Here is a 22,372-nt window from a genome sequence, read left to right on the forward strand (position 1 = left end):
AGCAAATGTTTCCAGTATGCATAGCAAACTGTCCTGTACAGAATATCCAGACCGTTTCATGGCTTCACAAAACCAAAGAAACATACCCTGTCCCAGGCATCTTATAAAATTAGGCCCAGTTTTTTGAATCTCACCCACTCCAGTAATCCTCGTGCCTTCTGAGGTTCTACCGCATAAGCAAGATACGTGAATTCATGCTCTAATTTTAGACAATGCAATTTGCTGAGAAGACTGCAAATGGAAAAGAGTTACTATTGCTGAGTGGGAGAAAATTGATGATAATAATGTTACTGAAAATTGGACATAGAAGGCAAACAATCCTTATACTTGCCCTCTCATCAGCGATTAATAACTACAACCTTGGAAGGCTCCAAACAACTTAACTGCCTGAAAGCAACATGACTTTCTGGCTGCAAACAGGAGAAGAAGGTGGCTCATGCCAGTATCTGCTGCCCCCCAAACCATAAAGGGTTAAATTGCTGTATGCAGCTACTACGGATGTCTGTGAAAATTTCAAAAGCATGAGAGCTAGCCATCTGGCTCCTGCTCCTACTGGGTATTTAGGGATGAAAAGGGAAACTGGAAAGGTAAATAGTGTGTATTGCTTGATGTGTTGATTTTCAGCTGAAATTTCTCTCCTCAGTGCCTAGTCATATTTGTCCACCTAAATGAGTGGGATTGACTGTGTCTTCCCAAAAAGGGGGAAAAAAATTAGCATGTAAGCTCTGGGAGAGCTGTGCAAAGCAACACACTGTCTGATCTAACAGCTGAGGCAAATTTATTCTGGTCTGCATCCAGAAAAAGGACTTAGCCTTTCAGTGTCTGACTCATGTGTGGTGATGGCCAGGCAGTTTCTCACACCCCGGGGCTCCATGTAGCACATGCCGGCAGGGTTAGCTGCCTTAGACTGAGATTCAAAAGAAGAGCCCAAGATCTGGGGCAAGCATCATAATGACCAGGGAGGGTCAGGCATCAGTTTGGACTGGGAAGTGAACAGTTTCCTAGCTTTAAGTGTGTATGCCAAGCCAGCTTTTTTGTTCTTCTTCTTTTTTTCTTTTGTTTTTTATTTTATTTTTCTGTGGGGTAGAGGTAGAAAGAGAACTGTGGGGGGAAAGTAGGATGCTGCTTTGCTGATAGGCTTCTGGTTTGTCACCAGGGCCAATGTCTGTCTCATTTGGGAGGCCAGGCCTGGACACATCCCAGACGTGCTCTCACGGTCCGCTGAGCTGGAAGGTCTCCAACCTGGCCAGTGATGACACTAACGCCATCTTCCACCCTGTGCCTGTGTGTGTCCCTTCGATCTGTAGGAGACTGAGACTCCAGTCTTCTAAAGTCTATCTTGGGCAAATGAGCAGAGGAAAAAGCTGGTCCAAGGTGTGAACGAAAAGCGTATCTCCAGCTCTGCTGCAACTGCCTGCGCATGCTCTTCATCACGCTAAACCCCCAAGTCAGTCCCGCTCACAGCACTGTGTTTACTTCTCTATCTGCCACAACGCTTTAAGTACACATAGTAGCTTGCCCTGTGAGTCCCGATCCTTGTGACTCTTCCTCCTTTGTAAAAGGAGCTAAACAACTCTTTCACGTCTAGCTTAAAAATAAGCTATGCCTTGAAGTCATCTATTTATGCCTTTTTGGTTGTAGTTTTATTGAAAAAGCTGGTATTAACATATTTATATTTTTATTCAACAACAGTTAGCTAATTTGTGCAACACAAAGAATGCAGCCATGAACAACAGCTTTCAAAACAATCAGATTTACCAACTTTACCATCACTTACTCTACACCACTGAAAGCTCAAACTAAAAAGAGAAAGAAAGTTGGAAACGTTCACAATGACGATGTTAACTTTCCATACATTCAAGAAACCAGGAAACCGATCTGTAGCAGTGATGTCAAAGACAGGAACGGAATACTGGTCTTTGAAAGGTTTCTATTTATTTCCTCTATAATCACTTCATGGTATTTTGGTTGGGTATTTCATTAGTTTTATAAAGCTCCAAAGATATATTTCTTTATTTAATTTTAACATGTTCTTTTTGGTACCCAAAGCTGTAACAGAGTAAGGTACTTCAAATTAAAAACAAAAAATTGTTGTATTAAGATCTGCTTTATAATAAGCTATCTATAAATCTTACTTGAGAATGTTAAAAGCTAAATATATGTACTTCTAGCTGTAAATGCCAATATGAGCTGATAGCTTTCTTTTTTTTTCCAAGCTGCAAAGGTTAATGGAGGAGGCCAAAAGTTAAAGAAATTGTATGACACCCTTGAAGCAGTAGTTTGGCATTAACAAGTTTTCTACACAATTTACCACATTCTTAAACCTTTTTAGAAGGAAAAAAAAAAAAAAAGGCAATTTTGTTAAATTTCATTAGAATAAATATGTACATATACTGTCCGTGCCTGCTACAGCATACAGTATTTTATAAACAAACATTCCTCATTCTCTTTAAAATTAACCTACACATTTCATACTGTATGTGTTCAGTGTGGCTGGAAACTGATGCACATGCGTTTGTGTTTCTACACACAAAATATACAGCATTGATCGAGAAAACTTCAAACACGCAGGTTTCATGTGTTTTGTTAAGATGTCATATAAAAGCTGCAGACTTTGTTTTTTTTAGTTCTTGTAAGCAGATTTTCACCCACCCTTTCCCTCAAACCAAAATATAAAAGCATGCAGATCCCTTCATTGGTACATTCTCCACTTACCAAGAACTCACTGCATAATGGCTTAAAGACTTTTTTTCTGAGGAGTTTTAATATGGGCAGATTAGCAGGTCATCTGATTTGTGCTCTTTTATTCATGGTTTGAGGAGAAATCCTTTGGGATATTAATTTTTCTACCAGAGCTATTAGAGATGCAGCAGAACTTTCTTTTCCTGGATTAAGAGGACTCCCTGCCCACTGCACCATTCCGGTATGATTCCTGCATGCGCTACACCGATTGCGTGTACATTCCTTTCCATTTACATCACTATTCATTTTAAAACAGAGACAGATCTAACAGTATTTCTGTGGAAGAAGGTTTTGTTTCATTTGGAGTTTCTGATTTTTCATATGTCTCCAGTAATAATTTTGTCTCCCAGCAGTGGACTCATTTTAAAGTGTTAAAATTCACTGCACAGTGCTGCATCTCGCAGCATCATTGTTTTTACAGTTAGAGACACCATGGCACTGCCTGTATTCCCAAAGGCCAGGATTAAAATAACCATGCTGCAATCAACCAACGAGGGGCTTTCTGCAGTGTCTAGCAGTGATGTAACTTTGTTCCCACTGAAGTTGATCGTTGCCTTCAAGGACATCACTTCTAGCCAGGGTTTCCAGAACTCCAACCCCCAAATGGCAGGATGGGTTTGTGTGTTAACTGCCAGGCTGTGGCTGACCAGCCAGTCCCTCTGGAGTGGCAATACCAAGTTTTTTAATAGTCCTCCATGTGATGAGGATACTAGTTATTGTTTTAAACAGAGCAAAGAGATCTCTGGAGAATAAACTTCTTAAAATAAGTTGGCTGAATAACTATACCAGTCTGTCACTTATTCACTTGGGAAGTTGAAGCACGAAGTAATGTGGATAAATAAATAAACAAGAGGGTGTTGTAAAGAAGGGAATGGGACGGGCGAGACAGGGCAGCTTTTCACCAGCAGGGATTCTGCTTCTGGTTACAATTGTCACAAGACCCCTCCAATGTGCCGCGTGCTCTAAAGGGATGTGGCTGTTCATTCACTCAAACGGGTCTGGCTTAGTTGAAGAACAGGAAAATGCTAGTGGGAAAAAAAATAAATTAACAAGAGATTGAGGCAAAAAGCTCTAACAATGTGGTAAATGCTGTGGACTGCAAAAGCAGGCAGGGCACCAGAACAGCATGGTCCTGTGAACCACTGAGACCCTCGAAAGGACTGACAGGAGTTGAGGAGTCTCAGCCCTCCTCAGGAACGCTCCCAAAGTGAATAAATACCCCTGTTTGTTTAAAGGAACCGATACAGACCACAGTACTGGATTTGCAGTCGTGCCTTTTACTCATACAGTTGCAGTGATGGAAAATAGTTGGCTTGCCACCAATAATGATACAGGCTGAGGGATGAAAGGATGCAACCTACAAATCCCACCACAGAAGCCACAATTTTTGTGAAGATCACATCCTTCTACAACTCTCAAGAGGTTGGTTTGTAAATATAGAGGGATATTGATAATTCTAGTGCATTTCTGAGTTCACTTTATCCTGAAATATGTACAGATTGTTTGTCGCTGCTATAGCAATGATGTTCTCAGTTGGGTGCCACGCTGTGTGCAAGATCTTCTTAGTAAAGTCCAAACTGTCAACACTGATGTCATCTTTCCTCCGTTTGCCTCCAACGCAGACTCTCCGGGGCTTAAGAATAGCTCGTGGTTTGCTGCTCTCTCGGGATGCCTCCAAGGTAACATCCCGTTTGGTATTTCGGTCAAACATTCGAAAAAAGTTGTTATATGCACCTGTCATTATTACACTGTAGAGAGAAAGAAAGAGACAGAAAACAAAGACAGTTAAACAGCAGCTTGTGGGAAGTCTACTAATATGACTGGATCAGGAGAGCTAAGCTTTAACCTTAGGATAAGATGTCTTCTGGTTTCAGCTGGGAAAGAATATAGAAAAGGATTTTTCCCAGTACTTCCCAGAGTGAATGGTTTTCTTCTACCAATGTCTTCCCCTTCCCTACTATAGCACGCAGTGAAAATTACAGTTACTCCAAAATTCACATCCTGCAGCATGCACAAATGTCAGGACCCTGACATCATGAGACTGACTTCCTAAGACAGTAAAAGTACTATGTTTTAATAGTTATTTTTAATTACCTTCCAGCTTTTCGCAAGTGTTTAAGGATCATACATTTCAGGCTTTTTTCTTTCTCCAGAGCTTTACCTTTTGTGACAACCAAGGTTTACCATGATTCCAGACACAGTCTTAAAAAAAAAATTTCCAAGTATTTCAAACCTTTTGATACAACAGTAAAGATTTAGTACATAATTATATATTTTAATGAGTATTTTGAAGAAACAGGTTTTGAAAGGTTCTGGAAAAATCACACTGACTTTGCACAAGTAAATTCTTTCCAGAATAAACCCTTTACCCATCTGAGGCCATAGACACCATTAAAATTTGTATCTACAAAACTTCTTAGAAATAAACACATTGATGAACAGGATTCTGTCATCTCTTGTATGAAGTCTGAATGAAGCTTCAAGTCAGGATATATTTCTGAGTCTGAGAGAAAGGGACAGAAAACATACCTTGATCTGTATAAAAATTAGCCCATTAATCAGCTTGTAGTTTGAAATAATGGATTGCCAGTTGCTTCATTCCCCCAGTCCCTAGGGGAGAATATTTTGTCACTAACTTTAATGAATTCAGGATTTCGTCTATGGCCCGCAGGTTATTGGATTAGCATAATCATGGGTTTCAGAGCCTTGTTTGAAAGCTCATCCCCTGTGAACTTTTTCCATATGCAAAGCCAGGGCCATACTCTATTCTCCTGTCTCAACCCCAAATAGGGTGTTTTTTCCTGAATTTCCATTCTGGAAGGGGAATCCACCTCAGTCAGTCAGATCTCCACAGGAAAAGCTGTACAGTTCTAGGACTCAGGCAATCAGGAACTATTTGCCTTTCTAGTACAGCTCAACAGAGCATATTTCGTGTGCTTTGCATTTAATAAACTAACCTCCATCTCAAATGACAGCTGCTCTAGCACTTTGCTGTTGTTTCCCACTTGGGTGGAACCTGTGTGGAGCAGCATACTGTCCAGGAGAACACAGCATATGTAACCATGGCAGAATTCAAGGGCATAAACTATACTCTCCACTGTACAGATGCTCACTAGCTGATTCGATTAGATGGTCCTGGATTCAGGAGCTGTCTTACACTATGTGCACAGCCTCCAGCCTGTGTTGCCTTGATCTCATTTGGGGCCATTAGGAGCTACTGCAATACAAATGAATAATATACTGAAAAACACATGAATGGGAGCTGGGCAGCGAACTGCTTTTGTACCACAGCTGCTGACAGACAGCAGCTCCGCTCGCTTCAGAGCCGCTGTAGGGTAACTAGGGCAGGTGAGCTGGATTTGTACGCTGTGAATCACTAGCAGGGCTGCCAGCTCCACCCTGCTTCCATGTTTGCTGATGGCATACTGGAGTTTGATGACAGCTGATTCCACACTGAGCTTTTTGCAGCTCCCAGAGTGCTAAAGGAACGTGCTGCAAAGCAGACAGGCGTAGCACAGAGACACAGCAAGCACTGCCCTCAGCAACAGCTCACCTACAGCCTTCACCCTGTTGAGAGGCTGCTTTCCTCAGGTCTGCAGGCAGGGCACGGCTGGCTGCACCGCTGCTCTGCTGCTGAGTTTGGGGATGGGTGATAGAGGCACTTGTCCATACGTGGCTGCAGCCAGCCCTGGCAGGGAGCTGCCTCGCTGCTCTCCAGAAGCAGTACCCGCCCTTGGGCTGTCTGCAGTGAGGTTTCCCTTACCTTCCTCACCCTGGCACAACCCTGCTCAGTAAGGCACAAATTAACAAGCTCACAGGCTAAAAAAACCAAGAGAGTCAGTGTGACAGCTTGATAAAACATATCCCAGAAGCTGCAGAAAGCCTATTGATCAAGATTAGTGCCCATTTCAGAAATTGAATCAACAGCAGTAAATCTAATGTTTCACTCCTTCCGAATCACCATGTCTTGTCGTTACGGCTCCTGCTGTAATGGTTATTCACGACGTGAAAAAGTTGAGGTTATTTCATATCTCAGTGCTAACATACACAATTTGTGATGCAAACAGCCCAGCACAGTACTGTGTCTTTTTTCCTCCAGGCAAAATTTTGAAACAGGTTCAGAATGCTGGGGCACCCTGTGCCATGGGCTGCAGAGCTGTGGTTTCCAGGGGAATGAGGAGCATCCCCCCGAGGAAGGCAGGAACCATCAGGGGAGCAGGCTCCATGCAGGCACAGTACCAGTGCACCGAGTGCACAGAGAGGTGTTTGTCAAGAATCTATTTTAGAAGGCTCTGCTTGCAGTAAAACTGCCTTTACAGTCCATTTGCTTTTTAATTTCTTGAACTCTCACATATTTTTAAAAGTCTGCTTTCTTCAGTTGGATTTACTGCAGTTATTTTTTTTAACATATGTAGATGACTACTTTTCATGCTGGCCCTGTTTTTCTGCAGTTTAATGGCTCAGTAAAAAATAGCATTATGTAAATGAGAAAGTGCCCATTCTTGTTCAAGGTCACAAACACAGGCAGATTATAACCTTACCTGCTGCTTAAAATAACAATAAAAGAGAGTAAGAACTAGATGTAAGACTGCAATTTATTCCTGTTCAGGAAAATATAATGTACAATAATGGAATGTATGTGATAAGGAGAATTTTATATATATATAAAAATATATATATTAGAATAAAAATTGTAGCTGAGTATAGGAGGAATCTGTTCTGTATTTCCACACTCTGCTCTGCACAGCAGCGTTATGACAAGTGCTTGCACAAAACCCTTGCAAATGAGCCTGGTTCAAGAAACCGAACAAAGTCCCTCACCCAAAACACCCCACACTAATTTGCAGGGGTGTAAGGGAGCAGCCTGTGAAAGCTCTGCCTAACTACCTTTAATTTTATTTAGAAAGCAGGTTTACAAGTTGTGCTACACATGGTCTGAGGCACCATCTTCTCAGCTGTGCAGGGGTATTTAGGACGCAGAACACACTCCAGTGCACTCAGAGGAGCAGCATACTGATAGCTCAGGCTGGAGCAAAGCTGCTGCTAGACTGTACCCACCTCAAAGCACTACAGCTACAGGCAGCATGATTAAAAAAAAAGAAATTTTGAAAAGGCAAAAAAAGCAGGAAAATACCCCCAATGGCAGCAACATGGCTACTGGTGCCTACATTTCACGCATCAGCAGCCTAGACAGTGCTCTGGCAGGAGAGGCAACACCCCGTATCTGCAGGGCCTCAAATGCACAACCCCGTGCTAACCCTCTGCGCTGCCCCACGAGGAAACATGTTTTCCTTCCTGCACGGTGCTGCTCTGCAGAGCACACGGAGTACCCCCTGCTCCATCTTTTAGAGCTGCTCCAAGCGAGGTCTGAGGGTTTCTTCAGGTGTCCATGTTCTGAGGGACAACACAAAAACTACTAATTCGTCCAGCCTGCACTGACACTGGGGCATTCTTGCTTATTAACAATGCAATCTGAGGCATCTCACTGCCAAACTTCAGTCTTCACGCAAGATTGCTATGGCCCAAAGCCTTAAACATTTTTATTTTGCTTTACAAGCAGGACAAATGTATTCTTAAAGACAGTAAAAGAGGAAGGAGAAAACTCCAGTGCAGACCAATCCTACTTCTATTAATTGACTTTTCTTCTTACTCCCTCCCTAGTTGCCATTCTATTCTTCTCTTTCTTCTCCTCCAATTCTGACTCTGGTCTTTACCACACTTTCCAGGTAGGTTTTGCTTTCCCTTTCTCTTTCTTCTCACCTCCCTTTTTTCCATTTCCCTCTGTCCTGCTCTACAGTTTTTAAAAAAACACCTTATCTGCTTCTCTTTCTCCTGTCAGTGAAATATCCTCCTTAGCCCCATCCTCTGTTCCCTGCTCTGTCCTACCTCTTTTGCTTCACTTTGTCATTTCTCTTTCTCTGTTCATTTTTTCCCCTCTCATCTCTTCATTTTACTTTTGGAGGTCTCACTGCTCACCCTTTCTTTATTACCTCCCACTACCTCCAGTCTTGCTTACTCTCACAGACAACTTGCTCAGCTGTCAAGGGTTTAGGGGCTTCCATCTTTGCCTTCTCCTTTGGGCTGAAGGCTGGAGAAATAAGCTGGTGGGCAGGTCTCCCCTCTTATCACATATAAATGACTGGTTCCTGTGCTCTTGAATCTGGTGGGAATTTGGTAGTGCAGGTTGTGGCACCAGAGATGTCAGGATGCTGGGAGATCTGCAGGGCTGGGCTGGTCATATACCAGCTTACCACGGGATGCAAAGAAGGAAAAGCGCTTCTGGTTGGTTGTTTTGCAGGAATTTTTATTCTTGCCAAGGACTGCAAAAACGGGGTTTGCATGCAACCACATGTGCAATCTGCTTTTCAGCTGGGCAATTACAACACTGACCTTGACGACCTTCCAGCAAATTCCCAGGAACTAAAGCCCATTTGAGCAGGAGAGGTTGCTTTGAAATTAGCAGAACATTAACTGCTCCCTCTGTACTGTATCCACTCGGTTCAGGTTTCTTAACCCTATGCCACGCTGATGTGGTAACCAGCAATATTTCAGTTAAGGTACTTCTTTAAAAAGTCAATTTCCAATCTGTAAAATTGTCTGGAGCAAAGGATCTGAGACGAAAAGTTCTCCCTGCTTGCATTGTAAGAAGAATACATAAAGCTAAACCAGCAAATGTTTACCTATGGATGACAATTTTCTTTTACATGACACTGGTAGTTGTACCACTGATGTTTAATTTAGGGCCAGAGTTTTAGGGTCTACAGAAGCACCCTATCAACTATTGATGGCTTCAGCATCCTTAATCATCTTAATACTTTAAAACATTTGGCTCTCAATATTTTGGTTTTGGTAATGACTCTGTTAAATCAAATGCTTCGGTACATGGTTTCCCCTTTAACAAGTTCTACTTCTGTTGGAAGGTCAATAAATTCCCTGCTTCACCAACCGCAGTGGCATCTGAATAGGTTTCATCATTTGTACTAAACTGCAATGAGATCTTCCACAGTATTTTTAAGGCATTGAGATTTCATCAAACATGTCAGTCACCAAGAATTGCCGTTTCTCTGTCTTTCTCATATCTGTTATTCCTATACTTTGTTCAGATTTCTTTATTGTGAGCCAACCTCTTAAATGTCATCCACGTTGCGGCCATCCTTGCACGCAAGTTTTTATCAAAATTCCTCCATTCAGCTGCCTTCCATTGTTTTGTGTTGGTTTTATTGTTGGGGTTTTTTTAAAAGACTTTTATAGTAATTTTTGTGCTAACTCTGGCTCAAATTAGTCTTCCTAGATGCACAGAAATTTTTATTCACCTGCAGATTTCTCTTGTCCGGAGAAATTCAGCTTACATCATAGTTCCCCTCCTTCACTGTTGCTCAGGAGACCATGGAAACCACGGGATTGTGCAACAGGACTAAAGCTGGGCAGGTCTTCAAGGACTGGCACACACCAGGCTAAAGGATGATAGCCAAACTAAAACAGCCCAGCTAACCTGCCCCTCACTGCAAAAGAGGCAGCAGAACATCATTCCCTAGGCAAGAGAGGCAAGACATCACATCCAAGCAGGCGTGAGTGGAGGAGACTGAGAGGGCAGCTTCCACCAGAGCCTGCCTCCAGACAGACTTTTAAATCTCTGCAAAGGAGACCCTCAAGGCATCCAGCATGGAAAGGGCCTGGTTTTTTTTCCAGCCTCTAAATTGGCAAGATTTCACTACCAGGTGTACCAGTGCAGAACAGCACACCTACAGTGCCCTGGGATTGACATGCAAGGTCCACCAGCTCGGGTTTCGTGACAAGCTGACCTTATGAGAAGAAAGGATCGGTTCCAGGAAAAGTCTTCAAAAACATTTTTCATAGGGATGAAAAATGAGATTTATTACAGCAAAGGGAAAGGAAGAAGCACTGTTGCAAGCAGCGGGGGACTGCTGGCATATTGGAGAATTTTCCTTTACACTGCACTGTGTGAAGCGACTGACTCCCCATCACAAAGATGGAACTTCTTTACATCTCCTGGGGAGTATGCTCATGCAAAAGCTTGAGACACCAGATTCAGGGTTGTGGCGCTCTGGTACAGCTGGCTGGGATAAGACTGGGAATAAGAACAGGGGATCCCCAAGTCCTTCCAAGCTAATATTTGACATGCCGAGCCTTGAGAACAAAATGATGTCATCTAGCTCTCCAGCATGGAGCGTGCTGCCAGACAGGAATAGACTGTTAACATCTCATCCACTGGGACCTGCCAATTCTGCCTGATTAGAGTGAAGGCTGACGGATATTCAGTGGAATGAATGACACTTCAGTAGGAAAGGACTGACTGAACAGTTGTATGTGACTTCACTCATCTGCTTACAGCATATCACTTATCATGATGGTATTCAGAAGTCTCTCTGGAAGGGTTCCCATGCACCCAGTCATTTGAAATCTTAAAAAAAAAAGAATAGTAATTACGGTATTCACTTACTATCGTATCTACCATCGTAGAATTACTACATTACTTTTTTCTTTCACTGTCTTCTTTAACTCATGAACAGCTGCAAAAGTGCTAATTTTTGAGGTAAAACTGAAATAACAAAATGAGTTTGGTTGCCAGTGGGAAGAAAACAGTGTCTTGAGGGTCATTATTAAAAGACTTGACTTTGGAAGTGAATGGAAGAACTAAATTAAATCGCTGTATAAATAGAGCTTACATATCCTATGTAGTCATGTAATGATGTATATGCAATAAAGACGGCATGATTTTAGTGTAATATACTCAACTACAGATAATATGTGCTCATCTGGTTGAATTAGTGTAAGACCCCTGCTTGACTCCCTCCCCTGACCACTGTTGCCAAAGTACATAGTGATTAATGTGCCCTTCAGCAAATGAGATCGGCTCTGTCTGATTGTATTAGTTCCTGCTCATTGGAGTAACTGAGCATCAATCACGTTCTAATCAGAGCTCTCGTACATTGATTTCTTTTGTAAACAGCCTCAGCATCAGGTTCTATCACAGCCTAAATTAACTCCTTAGTAATGACAAAAATTAATAGGAAGTATTTTCACCTAAATAATAAGCATGCTTTCATTTTTAACTGAACAATCCTGTTGGTTTAAATTGTCATTATACCTCTACAGTCTGCAAAAGATAAAAATAACATGTTTAGAGCTGCATGTTATGTATATGTATTAATAATATAAATACTGTACTACAGCATCTCTTGGAAGTACTATCATTAATAGGTATTGCTTACTTTTAGCAGTAGTCCTCTTTTAAAAAATACATACCAAAAGGATCAAATTAAATGATCTTAGTATTCAAATGAACCGTTTTTAAGAGTTACTGATACCCAAATATGATTTAAATTATGATCCACCAAAAAAAATCCTTGCACTGTATAGCAGAACAATACAATACTTGTCATACACAGAAGCAAGAACCTCAGAAGTGTGAATGTTCATCAAAAGATGAAAATCAGTGCTGATACATTTGACACTTAAAAAGAAACAACTAAATTAAAGAGAACATTTACCTTTTGTCAAACGTTGCCAGCTACTCTACTCAACAGTTTCTTACAATCAAGAGTGGTGTATTGTGTTTAGTGATGGATTTGGTAATTGTGCACGACTAACAACGCCTCAGTGTCTGGGCAGTACAATAAATGAAGCCCTCACAATCTCATGTTCTCACTTAATAATTACTCACTGCATTGATCCTTCTGATCTGTCAAGTAGGAATGAAAATATTATGCTCACTTTAAATCCTGATAATGAATAATATTTCTATTATTACCAGGCAACTATCCAGAGAGTGGTCTTATCACAGTAATGAGGATGGCAACACTTCATTTGACTACAGGAGAAAGACTCCAGCCCTGGGAAAAAGTGACTGTCCATCCTGTACAATACACTGGGAATTCCCATCAAGGATAAGCAAAATGGTTTGAAAGGACCTGAAAAGCCCTGAATCTTTGTTGAAGTTTCACAATATCTCAATGATTCGATTGCACTGTTCTGTGCCAGATTTAGGCAGTGATCAACTCTGTCCATTAAAATGCTTTAATTTTGGTATTTCTAGTAGGACCAAACTCAAGTAGTAACCAGTCTACTGAGTTACCCTGCTAAAACATCCATTCATGCACAGGTTTGGGCGGCTCAGAGAAAAACCTTAAAACCTGGATCTTTTCCTAAAACTTCTGTGGGTCATTCTCACTTTCTGACCGTATCAAAGACATTTCCAGGACAGCCGGTGCCCAAGCTGCAGTCATAGCAGTCTGGGAAGTATTTTGCCCAGAGTGGTCCACCTATGTCATTTTAAATGGCCAGTGGTCTGTATCACAGGGGATACTCAATACTGAGTTAATCCTTGTCAGAAAACCCATTGCCCTGACATGCAGACAACAAAGATAATGGAATTATATAGTTTCCTTTGCATAATAAATGATACAAGGTAAAAGTTTTATTTCTTAGTAAAGACAGAATCTCTCCATTGGGCAGGTAGAAGAACTGAAAGTAGTGCAAAGAGAAGATGCCCCTTGCACAGTGTACAGCATTACACTTTATCTGCATTTGTGGAACACAGGACTGGAAGAGACCTTGTTCTGCACTTCCAAGTTCAGACGCTTGCCGTTTTAACCAATGTCTCATGTATTTGTGCTTTCACAAATTTCCTGAGCACCATCATCAAAACAGATGGTCTTCTTCCATCTCCACTATTCAGGACAGGAAGACTGCTCTACACTGTGACTGTCTGAACAGGTATGAACTACCTCTAATTTCCAGGCTATAATTATCAATATCTATTTGCTGTTGTGTCATTATCAATCACATTTATCTTGGATAGATCCTCTTCCTCCCTAAATATACGTGCTTGATATACTTATTAGAAGCAAGATAATCTTGGCTCCTCTTTTGCTAAGCTGATCAAAACCACTCCTGCCCTCTCTTCTCTTTAGAGCAGCTGTCCATTTGCCCAATCAGTTCATCCACCTTGGAGATGAGGGACAAGAAATGTGTAAATGCAGTCCAAAGGTCTTTGAATAAGACCCCAACATGATGTCACCACTACTACTTTCTCTGCTGGATATCCCAGCCCTTCCCATTCAAGGATCATATTTGCCTTTTTCACAGCTGCCCCACGCTCTGTTTCATAGTCCTTGCCCAGTCCAGGAGGCAGGCCTGCTTCAAATACAATGAGATGGACCGTTTTTCTCTTTCCCAAATGAGAGGCTAAGTGAGCTGAAGGCACAGTTCCAGGCTCTCAGCAAGTGCCAAACTTTTGCCTCTTGGCTCCTAGCTCTGCTGAGCCAGGAGTCATTGTGTGCCATTCAAAACTGGCTCCTGTGCTCTCTTTCAAATGCGTTTTGTAGACTGCTAATCCCTTCCACAGTCACCTAGCATATGAATGTCCCAGTGAGTTGTTTCCAACTGATAAGATGAAGGTTTTTCTTTTAACTAAAATCCTCACCTTGCATTGTACTCTTGGATTTCATCCATTTTTATTATCCCAGTTTTCTCAGCTGCTCACTTCTTCCTGTACAATATTCCTACTCCCCAAAGAACTGCATCCTTGCTCAGACTCTCTGACTTGTGCCAATATTCGTCATGAAAATTCAACAAGATATTATGTCCAAGATAAAAACAAGGACCCCTCCTTCAGTGCATAGGGAAAAGGACTGCTCTGATGGAGGTAGACTTCAGAAGAAGCTGTCACTTGGCAGCAGTTTTCCGAGAATCTGTGCCTGTGACTGCCTTTCCTCGCTCCCTGTTTCCAGTAAACGAACTGAATTTCTGAGGCAACTCATGTAAATACAGGATCACACAAGATTCCTTAGTGTGTTGGTGTGATTGTGCGAGTTAGCAGCATTCTTTTTAACCTTTGCAATCTACCTATTTTGGTGAAAACGGACAGAATTTGAAGGGGTTTTTTCCCCCTAAGGCATGAGCCACAATTAAGAAGGTATACATCATGTCTAAGGAGATCAGAGACACAACTGCATCAATATCCAAACACCTTTTATCAACCTGAACACTGGTACGTGAAGACGTAAATTGATGTGGAAAATAACCATGCGTAACGCTTTACTTTTCCCCATCATAGGGGAGCTCTTTTGCTAAATGAAAACAGCGATGGACATAAGGATGGATTACCTGTCTGATCCATTCCATGCACATTCAAACTTGTCAAAGATGCAGTCATTTTCATAGAGGGAACACAACTTGCTCCTAAGGTAATCATGGACCTGTTTCAAAGAAAATAACTGTTGTTATTCTTGAAATAAAACAAAATATCAAACTCCACCAGCAGCCCACCACTCTCTCTGCTTTATCTCCCACGTTCACTTTCAAAATATGGTGCACAGATTGGTAGCTTTGCAGAAGATACTGTGTTTAAACTCTAGAGAAGCTATCTGTACTTTTCCACAGCCAAGTTAACCAGGTGCTACAGAATTATTGCTGCAGGAAGGCATGAAGCATACCTCCCTCAGCAGGCTGCAGGCCACCCCTCTTCAACATATTTGTTTCCTGCTTGGGTGATTTTCTCAGTGCTAGCCTAATTCCCAAAGACATTTCACCAGCTGATACCCTAGATGTGCTAATTAATGTGCAAGAAATCTAATTTAAATAGTAACAAAAATGTCATATTCCAAGATAAGCGGACTCTCACTTGTGGCAGAAAGAACTTTGCTCTATTAAAAGACCCTGTAGTGTATGGTATTATATATATTTGGGTAAGGTATTTCAGAAGCCAAATACAGTAAAAGGTTGCAGTTTCACAGGCTGCAAATTAGAACACTAATTTAGTTCAAGGATATCTCTTTGGCTGAGACTTAAAAACAACATCGTAAATCCTCACATATTTGAAAAGTGGCAGAAGACCCCTGCTCTGGGCCACACATCTCTACTGAACAAGGGTTATCATAAAAAGACAAATCTTATGCAAACTGTTTCAATCCTTTGCTGAATTTGATTAGTTTTCCTTCTGGATGATTGGTTTCATTCTGCAAGAAATAATGAGCTAGAAAATCCCCGCCTAGATGAATTTACTAATGCACTTTCACTCCTAATGTTTTCTTCCAGTTGTTGTAGAAACACTAAACAAAGATGTGTAAATGGCCTCTCGGACCACACATACCAATCCAATAGCAGAGGGGCATAATATAGCTCTGGCATACAGAGATACTGGTTCTTGCAAGTTTAGGGAGACTGTTCCTGCTCATGGATGCTCAGCATCCTCCTCTGGCCTGAGGGCATAAACATTTCTTCTAGTAAGATAACTTCTACCAAGACCAGAAAAGGGACAATGACCTTTCACTTATATCTTCTTTAAACTAACCCATTTTCAATATCCAAATTGTACAGTATCCTAAGAATATTTGTAACATAACGCTATTAACAATTATAAATTTTAGTTATGGAATAATTTTCATTAATAGATGAGTGAACACTGGGCTGCATTTCAACAGATAATATCTTATACAGCAAATAATAGGCAAATGGTAGATACAGATAAAACATTTCACAATTAAGTGCATTTGCCCTCATGGTGAGTAACAGGTCTGAACACTTTTAGTACTGGTGCAGTTTCTTGCACCCTCTGCAATTAAAACCGTTCATTTTCTCTCTACTTAAAGCTTTTTTATGTTAGCAGTGCAATACGTTACAGAACTGGAGTTCTTTATCATCTTTGTGAGCTCCTAACACTTGGAAGAAATAGAAAGGTTGGGTAAGGCAGGAGAAGGAAGCAGATCACACTTGCCTCATTGACTGTCATTTCTAGGTCTTCCTCTTGTTACCATTTCCAGCAGCCATCTGTCATGACCACTGTCATGTATACACCCTTGCGAAGTGTGTCCAACTCCACAGCTTGGAGCTGTGCCTTTCTATCAACTCTGTCAAAAAGCAATCTGCAGTTCCTCTCTCAGATTTTTTACTGATCTCTTCAAGGTCTCAGCTCCTTTTTCATGAGTGATGCTGCAGACTTGCACTACTGCCTTGGACAACCAGCTCGCTCTTCACGTGCACCCTTTGATTACCCCATTTGACCACATTCAGACCCTCAGAGTGACTATGAAAAACTAACTGGAAGAAACTTAATTTTCACCTCGTTTGCATGTTCATCTGCCACTACCAATTGAGGGTAAAATCAGATTTGCCTTCTGTTACATATTGTTTTTACCACATGTGAATACTACTTGAATCCAAACCAAATTCATTCCTAATTACAAAAGGCATTCTCCTTTTCTTCACTGCACTGTTTTAGGTCAGGCCTTCATGGAAATATCTAGTAATTCTGTGCTCAAGACTAACACAGCAACATGACTATGCAGGGAACTATGTCACTGGGACTGAATACTCACAATCACGAACTGCACTGTTAAGTGACAGATTAGTCCAAATCCCTATGCAACAGACCCTGCCAAAAGTGGATCAACCTATTATCAGCTATGAATGTGTTCACCTCTGGTTGCTGCTGGTATGGTTCTGCTGGGGTAATTCACCTGGCAGCACCAGAAGAGTATCCTGTTAGGCATGGCTGCCTTACAACATTCAAGCACTGCCATTCCACTGTATTGTTCTTTTAGTGCTGTCCAGTGCACCATACTCGGCCTTTTTTTTCTTGTATAAGAAGCATAAACAGGAGAAAATCATATTGAATCACTGTCAGCAGATGACATGTTTCAGTAAGGCTGCAGCAGCTGCTCTATGCAATAGCATTCTTTTAGCCACAGCACTGATAAGAAAAGGAACTTGCATGAGGAATTCGACTTCTTTTTGTGATACTAAAATTGTAACCTGATAATGAAGCGATACAGTTACAGACTTCACTCTTTCTTACAACCCTGTGGGGAAATCTCCTGATGTGACCTTCATGAGTCTCGCAGCTAGACAATATCTAAGTGGCTACCATGCAGTGGATGAAATAAGAAACTCAATCTTTTAATTAATATCTTTTAATCTTTTAATGATATACATGTCACTGTAATTCTGAAAATAACTGAAAATGTTAGGTTTATTTGTTGCCTTTGGGTGATCCACCACAAAAATCTCCTTGAGAGATTTCCAAGTTTGTATGAGACATGTATGTGAGAGAAAGATACCTCTAAGAGAAATATTCCAAAGAGTAATTTAAACCACTTTTTCTTAACAGAATTCTCTACTCTCTGCAGTTGAAAATTATGAAAGCTTGCCCAGAGCAGTTTGACGGTGTGGAGTCTTATGCTATTGGCTTCCTAAAGGCCCCTGTGTTTTAGATTCTTCTTTAGTCTGCTGCAACACTCAGCAATGCATCTGCATTCTCATAACACGGCACTGGATAAGTATTTGAAAATGGAAGGCAATCAATAGGTTAAAGTAAGGCAGCAAGAACACTGTTATATTTGCAAGGGGTTTGTTGTTGCGGGTCTTTTTTTTTTTTTTTTTTTTATGTAAGCTTCTGATTGCAATAATCAGTACTGAAAATGTTGCATTATATTTATTTTTCCCATCTCAGCATGGAGAAATAGAACTTTTTATTTGGCCCCACTCTTGGGTGTGACTGATTTGAAGGTGGCCAGCTTGTTTCACAGCTACCTACATAAGGAGATAAAAGTAGGTGTCTTTCGGTTGGCTTGACCAGCTATTCCTCTCCAAGGACAAGGTTGTCTACTCCATTACCATAAGTATAAAATACCTAAGTTCCCAAAATCTAAGATATGATTCTGTTATATAAAAGACAGTCTCGCCCGTACCCTCCCACTCCATTTTCACAGCATATCAACATTTCTAACACATTTAGCATTACAAGTACTGCCACTTTCAGAGCAAACCCAGTTCTGTAGTTTTAAAGGTATACAGGCTCAGACTTCCCAGTACTAATAGGAGACACACTGAAGAGTATCCACCAAAATGTAACTGGTGCATCAGAAAACACTGGGGCCCACTTCATCTACTAAATACTAGCTAATAAATACCTCCAATATTATTGAAGTAAAATTTTGGTTGTTTTGACAAGATACACTACCAAACTCTCATTACATGTTATTTTAAAACTGGTCTTAATCATAGTTACTGTGAACTACTGTACCCCACCTGCCATTATATAGACACAGAAAGCAAAGGATTGTTCCAACGCTGTCTCTAAGTAAGCACTATGAGTCAAATGAATGACATTTTTGCTACTTTGCATACTCTCCTGTAGGTAGCTTAACAGTTTTTTCTCACTGCATTTCCATAACAAGCAGCTTCTGTGTCACAGACATATTTTTCTTCTCCAAGGCAGAGTCAAAAAAATGTAAGCTCAGCCCTCTATTGCCAAACAGAACAGATGTCAGAGTACAAACTCAGCGCTGGCTGGAGCCACTGGCATTTTGTCTGGATAATATTGCACTGAATTCAGGCAACCAGATGCATCTGTCTGGCATTCACAAACTGCTGTGTCAGTGGTGATGTTAGGGTTTAACACTGATTGCTTCTAAAACTAGGCACGAGGGAGAAATGCATAGATGAAGTTTTAAAAACAAGTTCTGAAATGACAAAGGTGTAAACTCTCAGCAGTCCCAGTGGGAGCAGAATGCTAAACAACACACAAAATCCTTTCCTGAGTTTCTTTTAAATGTTAATAGTGAAATACATCATTTAAAAACAGATGCCAAAGTGAAATGATTTCCCTTGTTAGAAGGATTGTTTCTTTCAAGAGCCCAATCCACAGTGAGTGTTACCCTGACTCCCCAGGCCTTACGAATGCTGAAATTGCCCTTTTCCAACTAAGAGGATGCCACTGTGAGGATTTTAACCATCTTGATTAGCGGCTCTCTTAGCTAGCAAGCTGCTTCTCAGGCCAAGCAATGAGGGTTTAGGAAAACATTCAGATTTTGAACAGTGAGATGCTTTTATATTGTTGCATTTCAAAACGTAGGAGATACCTACCTGGTATGTTTCCACAGGCTTTGTTTCCATGTTCAGATCCCAAACCTTGACAGTGAGGTAATCTCTTGTTAGCATGTATCTACCACTGTGACTGAATTTAACATCTGACACTGAAGAAATAATTTCTGAAAAAAATGATCTGTTACTGGGGTCTTCTGGTTCTTCATAAACTGTTCAAAGAAAAAAAAGCAAGAGAGAAATTAGAATTCTATTTAAAAATTCTCTGTTGTATGATCTGAACTGTGCATTTCTTGTGAAACATGTAATTCAATAAACTAAGTCACATGATATAGAATTGATATGCCCAGCACTTAATTTATCCTTCTATCTCTATATAAAATACAAACTGTAAGCTTTAAATAGTACAATAATTAACCTTATAGCTATGGGCCCGAAGCATCACTTTGGGAAATTATGTAAATACACCAGTTAGTTGACTATAGCTACCTATAGCAAGGCAGTTCATCCATGGTCATTTTTTCTGGGGTCTGCACGTCCTGTTTCCTGACATAACCAAAATTCAGGTGTCCCTGTCCCATGAAAGGTGTACATGTGGTCTCACAACAGTCTTGGCATCACCGGGAAGAGTGGGTACTCAAAGCCTGCCCTGGTTGCCAGAACCAGCTGGCCAGTCTGCAGGCTACACACTGGTCATGTCTGAAGGCATCTGAGACTAAACATGAGAATTTTGAAAAGCAATTGCAAATTGCAGTTACCTCTTCCTGAGAGGTGAGCAGAAAATAGACAGTGATTTCCATGTGGTTACCTGAACTACTTAGTTGATGTGCAATTGCTGGCAGTTCTGGAAAGTACTCAACTCACTGTATGTGCTGGTCAGCTGTTTTGTGCGCTGCACGATCCAACAAGGCAGGGGATCATGAAATATTGCTTACAGTACCTCCATACAGGGAAATACAGCTCTTGGAGCTAGAAGACTGGTCATCCCTGTTCAACTGTTCATAATAATGATACTGGATGACTCGCATTGAATTGTAGGAACTTGAAACAACTGGTATTAGTGGGGTCTACTTTATCTGTTACAAGTCCACTAATCACCAGGGCCTCTTCATCCTTTCCCAAAAAGCCTGCACTAACTCTAGTCCTGCCTACCAGGTGCCTAGAGCAACTCTGCTGCCTTTCTGCAGGTATCTGTGGACCTGTGATTCAAATGACCTCAGATGGTGAACTTTAGTAGAAAGTCATGCTTTCATGGTCTTTCAGTTCTCAGCAAAATCGGTAGGGTTTTGGCACCTACGTCTAGAACATTCTTTGAAAATTGGCAATTTGGTGAGTGTAATTTTCAAGTTTCAAAAGCAGGTGAAGAAAAGCCATATGATGAGACATGAAAATGTGCTTAAAGTAGAACAACCTTTTACTGTCAGTCCAAACAGAGTTTTTTGTGTAGTCCACTGGAACATTTCTCTCTCAATTCATTTATCTGACTATGATTCAGACTGTTGAAAGCAACAAGGTTACAGTTTCCATCAGGTGAAATAATGTTCTGCTGAAAGTTAAGGGTGAGTATGTGGGCGAAGTATGTGGGGTAATGCAAAAAATTATGGGCAATTTTCTTTGGGGGTGGGCAGTGGAATGCAGCCAGGCGTGCACATGAGAATAAGGTCTATATTTGAACATGTACCACACATCTAAATGGTAATGAACTACTTCAAAAAGGGGAAAAAACTTTTCTTTTCAGACAGATTGTAAACGAACAACTTTAAATAGCTCTTTAAAAATTTGCCTAGACATTCTGCAAAGCAGGTATTTTGTAATTATCCTGTCAGATTTTCAATAGAAGTCTGACGAGCACAAAGCAATTATCATTTCTCATACCTCTTCCCTTTAATCTGTCCAAACTAGGTACATGGCTGGCAGGAATTTCATCCTCCTAATTATGATGTGAAGTTGCTATTAAAACCAGGAAAGAAAGAAAAAAAAAACAACCCAGCACCACACTAACTGAACTACACCTTCATTTATAGCTGAGATATATTTTCTTGGCTCTTGTCCAACAGATACTCAGTATTTTGTTAATTAATGAGATTAAACCATTTCATCCTTTATCTGCGCTGTTTATTGCTTTTCTATCCTTACCACAGTAAGTATTAGAAGACTTAGATTAATTAACTGCAGAAACTAATGCAGGCATGAAAGCCTCCTATCATTACAGAAAGAAAGATAGTGGTAAAAATTTTAGTAGCAGCAATTCTGTGCAGGTAGTTCCTATGGTCAGCATAACCAAGCCAGGAAAATTATTACAGGAAATTAAGCAGGAGCTCCCAGTGTTACAGAGAAAGCTTAGCAACTAGCAGCATATGCCCGAGCAACCAGAACAAGGCATTGCCCTCAGGAAATGAAGGTGAGATAATATAGCGTGCTTGGGTCTTAGCTATCTTGGGTTTAGCATCAACATAAAGTTATGCATGCACTGCAAAAAAGCAGTCTTCATTCAGTTTGCCTAATACAAGTTGAGTAATTGGAGACAGAGCAGCAGTACCAGCCATTTGAGTTGGACTACAGTTCAGGCAAGCAATTCAAATTCAACCCTGGCCTCTTCAAGTTGGTAGGAGAAAACACAGCGCTAGCCCACTGTTTGCAAAACCAGGTTTGCCAGCCTGCACTGGAAACACATTTTCTATTCATCTTTTGGAGGTGGCTCTTATGTGAGGGGGCAATCAGCACCCAAAACGTGAGACTCCAAATCTAGCTTACTTTTCTATATCTAAATAAATCTTGTTAGACC

At 40.9% G+C, this 22,372-nt stretch overlaps 1 protein-coding gene across 4 annotated transcripts in view; it reads right to left on the reverse strand.

Annotated features, from left to right (window-relative positions):
* Nucleotides 1-4,198: 4,198 nt before the first annotated feature.
* Nucleotides 4,199-22,372, reverse strand: part of PPP2R2C (protein phosphatase 2 regulatory subunit Bgamma) — a 196,698-nt gene continuing 178,524 nt past the window's right edge. For all 4 annotated transcript variants that reach the window (XM_086463711.1, XM_086463714.1, XM_086463713.1 and 1 more), the window contains 3 exons: nucleotides 19,630-19,799; nucleotides 14,872-14,963; nucleotides 4,199-4,490 (listed from right to left, as the gene is read on the reverse strand). In XM_086463711.1, the coding sequence (XP_086319837.1) occupies nucleotides 4,199-4,490; nucleotides 14,872-14,963; nucleotides 19,630-19,799 (554 nt within the window). The remainder of the gene's footprint in view (nucleotides 4,491-14,871; nucleotides 14,964-19,629; nucleotides 19,800-22,372) is intronic.

The sequence above is a fragment of the Leptosomus discolor genome, chromosome 4 (assembly GCF_034619465.1).
Source record: "Leptosomus discolor isolate bLepDis1 chromosome 4, bLepDis1.hap2, whole genome shotgun sequence".
Taxonomy (NCBI): Eukaryota; Metazoa; Chordata; class Aves; order Leptosomiformes; family Leptosomidae; genus Leptosomus; species Leptosomus discolor.